The sequence below is a fragment of the Miscanthus floridulus genome, chromosome 9 (assembly GCF_019320115.1).
Source record: "Miscanthus floridulus cultivar M001 chromosome 9, ASM1932011v1, whole genome shotgun sequence".
Taxonomy (NCBI): domain Eukaryota; kingdom Viridiplantae; phylum Streptophyta; class Magnoliopsida; order Poales; family Poaceae; genus Miscanthus; species Miscanthus floridulus.
This window is the reverse complement of record NC_089588.1, coordinates 22,198,477-22,202,970: the sequence shown is the minus strand read 5'-3', so window position 1 is coordinate 22,202,970 and position 4,494 is coordinate 22,198,477. Positions and strand designations below refer to the sequence as shown.

General features: G+C 53.4%; 1 protein-coding gene across 1 annotated transcript; it reads left to right on the top strand.

Annotated features, from left to right (window-relative positions):
- The first annotated feature begins 1,370 nt into the window (after positions 1–1,370).
- Positions 1,371–1,862, top strand: LOC136479437 (uncharacterized). The gene has a single exon (XM_066477312.1). It carries the CDS (start codon positions 1,371–1,373, stop codon positions 1,860–1,862), a length of 492 nt encoding a protein of 163 aa, XP_066333409.1.
- The last annotated feature ends 2,632 nt before the right edge of the window (positions 1,863–4,494 follow it).

The following is a 4,494-nucleotide window of genomic DNA, read 5'->3' as shown; positions in this document are numbered from 1 at the left end:
CGTGAGTTTGGAGGGGGTCTCTACCCGCCTTATATAGTCTTGGGGGTAGGGTTACAAGTCGGTTAGATCTAGGAGATAACCGGAAGGTAATAACAGATTACAGGAATCATGGGATCATACGTATCTTAACAGATCTCATAGTATCTTTAGGATATCTTCCTAGTGTCTTACGGGCTACGCCGAGCAACGCCGTGTCCCGTAAGTCTTCGTCTTGTGGGTTGGACCGCTCCTGGGGGCACAGCTCGTGTGGTCTACCATGGGTATCCGGCGTCGTACCCCCCACAGCTAGTCCTCGAGCACCTTGTATCCATTGTGCAACGCCATCTTGAGCTTGTCTGAGCAGGTGCGAACGAAGCCGAGGGGTCAAACTCATGGTCCAACCACCGTGATAAGTTGCCGAGCAGTCGTGAGCCATCGTCGAGCAGTGTGAACCGTCGCCGAGCAGCGTGAACCATCACCGAGCAGTGTAAACCGCTACTGAGCAGTTGTGAACCGTCGTCGAGCAGCGTATCCCAAGTAAGGCTTGCCATAAGGATATAAGGAGCTCAAGTTCAAAATAAAAAATTTCCTCACAGTGGACCAAGTGTGCCAACTTAGAGTCCGACCACGAGAAAGGAGAAAGTCTTCTTCAACTTCAGGAGGCGCAGAATTTTCTAGATTAAAGCAAACACACTCACCGCAAGGTGAAGTGTGCCCACTTAGTCCCCGAGCCCGACAGTAGGTGACATAGTCACGTGGTGCCAGGGTCCAAAGCAGAAGAAAAACAGAAGACCAGCCGAGCAGGCAGCCAGTCCCCGAGCTGAGCCTTGAAAGAAAAACGCACATTCACCGCAAGGTGAAGTGTGCCCATTTAGTCCCTGAGCCTGACATTAGGTGACATAGACACATGGTGCTAGGGATAGAAACAAAAGCAACCAGAAGACAGTCCCCAGTGTGGTGAGGAACCAAGTCACAGTGGTGGCGCAGTCCTCGAGCCACAATTGGAAATATCGGAGAAATCAAACCATGGAGAAAAAACTGGTGTAGCGGTTGTACAGCAGTGGTTACTGAGCCTTAACAGATGGCGAAGAAGTCGGCGAATATTCAGCGAGTAGTAACAAATTGCGGCGATAAATGGGTGATATGGGCTGTAGTTACGCAAAAGCCCAAATAACGGCCCATTAAACCACTTCGGAGATTTTGGAGATGCGCAAATCGTGGAGCGGTTTCCCAAAAACCCTTGAATGCGAAGAGTGGGGGAGTGCTTTATAACTACGCCGTCGCACCCTGCGCTCCCACCTTTGCCACTTTGCCACTTCATCTTCCTCCTCAGCCCTCGCACTTCCAGATTCATACGCGCTTCCGCGCCAATCTCAAATCAGATCTGAGAGATGGCGCCAAAGTGGGTAGTTATGAAGCCAAAGAAGGCAACCGCTAGAGCCAGCCATGATGAGGAATGGGTGCCATCGAAGATGGGGGAGGCAGAGCTCAACAGGATGGTGGAGGCGGGCGTTCTCCCAGACCGTGTCACCGCCGAATGGTGTCCAGCCAGTGGTGAGCCCTTCCCGATGCCTCACACTGATGGAGTTGTAGTGTTTGAGGATTATTTTTGGTGTGGGTTTGGGTTTCCTGTTCATCCTTTCTTGAGGGATCTGTTGGAGTTCTGGAGAGTTAGTCTATGCAATCTCCACCCAAACACCATCTTGCACATCTCTATCTTTATCCACTTCAGTGAGGTGTATCTAGGGGTTCTTCCGCACTTCAACCTCTTCAGACACCTGTTCTGGTTGAAGAAGAAGGGTGGCGGCAGTTCCAAGGTGGTCGGCAACGTATATCTGCAACTCCGGGACAGGATGGCGAGCGAGTACATTAATGTACCATAGAGCACTTCTCTAAAGGGGTGGAACGCCAGGTGGTTCTACATGAAGTAGAGCCACCCAACAATCTGCTGCGACATCGACCACATCCCAGAGAGCCAGAAGAGCTGGTCGGAGAAGCCGAGCAGTGCAGACATAGAGCAGGTGAGGGAGCTCCTCAACCTGATAAAGGGCATCGAGATCAACGGCGGACTGGTGGCGGCAAGCTTCATAGTGCGCCGCATCTAGCCCTACAAGGAGAGGGCCCACCCGGGCTTCGACTTTAAGGGTGACACCGATGACACAGGGGAGAGCATGGGGAGCTGATGAAGGATGAAGTGCTAGAGTGGGCCTCAGAGCTATTCACTCCAAATGCCTCATTCACCGTGTCAAAGCAGACGAGGGCCTTTAACTACACGAATCTGCCTCCTCAGGTAAAAGTCTCAAATGTTATTACTAGTTCGTTTTATGCTTTACCATTGCCGAGCAGTGAACTGATTCACTTATAGAAAGGTCCATTCGTAGGAACGAGCCATGTACTTCTCGGGCGTGCCAAGGGGCGATTGGCCGCAGGCGTTAGACGCCCAGCCACCAGCTCAGCCTGAGGAAGGCGCCGTGAATGCCTTGTCGGAGTATAGAGGTGCATACACTGGTCGGACGAAGAGTCCCACTCCGGTGTCGGATAAAGTTCGGGGGAAGAGGGCAGCCGCAGATGAGTTGGCACAAAAGAAGAGGAAGACGGCGGGAGCTGTTCCCTACAAGCCAGGCGGCATCTCGCTTAGTGGTGACCAGACCACTCGGACACGAAGGGCGGTGATGTCCGAGTGGTCGGATGATGACGAGGCTCCAGTAGCTCCACCTCCGCGCACAGAGTCCCCGAGTAGCAGGCGAAGGGAGTCCCTGAGCAGTAGGCGAAGGGAGTCCCAGAGCGATAGGTGGAGGAGAAGCCGATGATGGAGGCCGCGAGACCTCCACCCTAGGGCTCGTGTTGACCCTAGGGCCACGATTGGGGGCTCTGGTAGGCAGCGCTAGTTCCGAATAGTATTCTAGAAGGCCGACGTGTAAGTATCCTTTCCTTGGACCTATTTTGTTGTCGGATCCTTACAGCTATGGTGATTAACGAGCTAATCTAATGAAGGGTGAGGCGTACGAAAGGTTTGACTCCATCTGTCCAGACTAGAGAGCAGCGGGGGGCTGGTCCTAGCGTGGAGGCAATGTCGGCAGACCACGTCTTGGAGTCCCGGGTGCTCGGTGACCTGCGGAGGAGTTGACCGCCGCTGCTGATGTACTTGGTGGTGGAGAACAGTTGGAGCCAGTGGCAGGCGAATCAGCGGCGATGCCCGGGGCAACGGTGAAGACCGCCGGGTCTTCGCAGACGGATGCTGGAATTGCCGACGCCGTGCCTGAGTCTAGGCTGGAGGAACCAGTGGCACTAGAGGAGCAGGCAGCTCCCCCAAAAATGACGGAGGGCATGGTCAGATGCGTTGTGTGGACACCAAGCCCCCAGGTGACGCCACTAGCTGCGGAGGAAGAGGACGAGGTGGAAGAGATTGAGCGTGAGGAATCATGACCTCAACCCATCCGAATCCTCCACAAGCGGGGAGACAAAGTGGTGGTCGTCGAGGAGGAGGACACCACCTGGGAGCTCAGGAGGCTAGAGTCTTCCCTTTCCACAGTGACGAAGCAGATCAAGGTTAGTACTGCATCTGCAATGTTCGTCTTTGACGTTGGAGATTGTTCTTCTTCATAATCTTGGCGCTTTTGTAGGGCATTGCTCAGATCGCCGAACAGTGGCGACAGCTGGTTAAAAGGATGGAGCCCCTCACTGAGGAGAACACAAAGCTAAAGGAGGTGATGAAGCTCATGGAGAAAAATGTCCAGAGGTCCTAGCGCGAGTGGGATCTTGCTGAGTCCAACGCAAAGGACCTGGAGTACTAGAAGGGTGTCCTATCCGAATAGCTAGCGAGCGTGTCCGAGTAGCTACAGAGCAGCTCCGAGCAGCTAGAACATAGCTCTGAGCAGGTGATGAGTCTCTTCGAGTAGCTGAAACACCAATCCAAGCATCTGAGAAACATCTCTGAGTAGAGAAAAGGTATGGCGTATCGGTGAATTTGCTTTGCATTGTTGAATAGTCATATTGTTGCTGACGACCATTATGCTTGTAGAGCAAGATGCGGAGCTTGGCCAGCTATGCCAAACCATTGAGCAACTACAAGAGGAGAAGGCAAAGGCGTCAGAGCGAGCGGAGAAGCTAGCCGAGGAGCTTAAAGGTGAATAGTTCATGGTCGAAGTTGTTGCTGGAGTAATTCTTTTTCTTGATGAATCCTTGTGATGCCTGTAGACTACCGTCGGAGGGCCAAGGCATAGTTCGATGTGCTAGAGCAGGAGGCCAGAACCTAGACGAACAAGTTCGACGCGGTAGTTGCCAGAGTCAAACCGATGCTCGACTGTGTCAACATGGAGGTGGCCCCTCAGCCCGACGGTAGGCCGCCGTGCCCTGACACCATCATTGACAGGTGCAAGGCGACATGGGAGACCTTCAAAAGCTTCAACCGTGACACCACCATCACCGCCGTTACACACGCCCTAGCTGTTGTCTGGTCCCACTACCCTTCCATTGACCTTCAAGCGATAGGGGATGGACTCGCTAGGGAAACGG

What these genes read in the sequence shown, in the direction of transcription:
- LOC136479437 (XM_066477312.1), top strand. Translation starts at nt 1,371, where the DNA reads ATGGCGCCAAAGTGGGTAGTTATGAAGCCAAAGAAGGCAACCGCTAGA.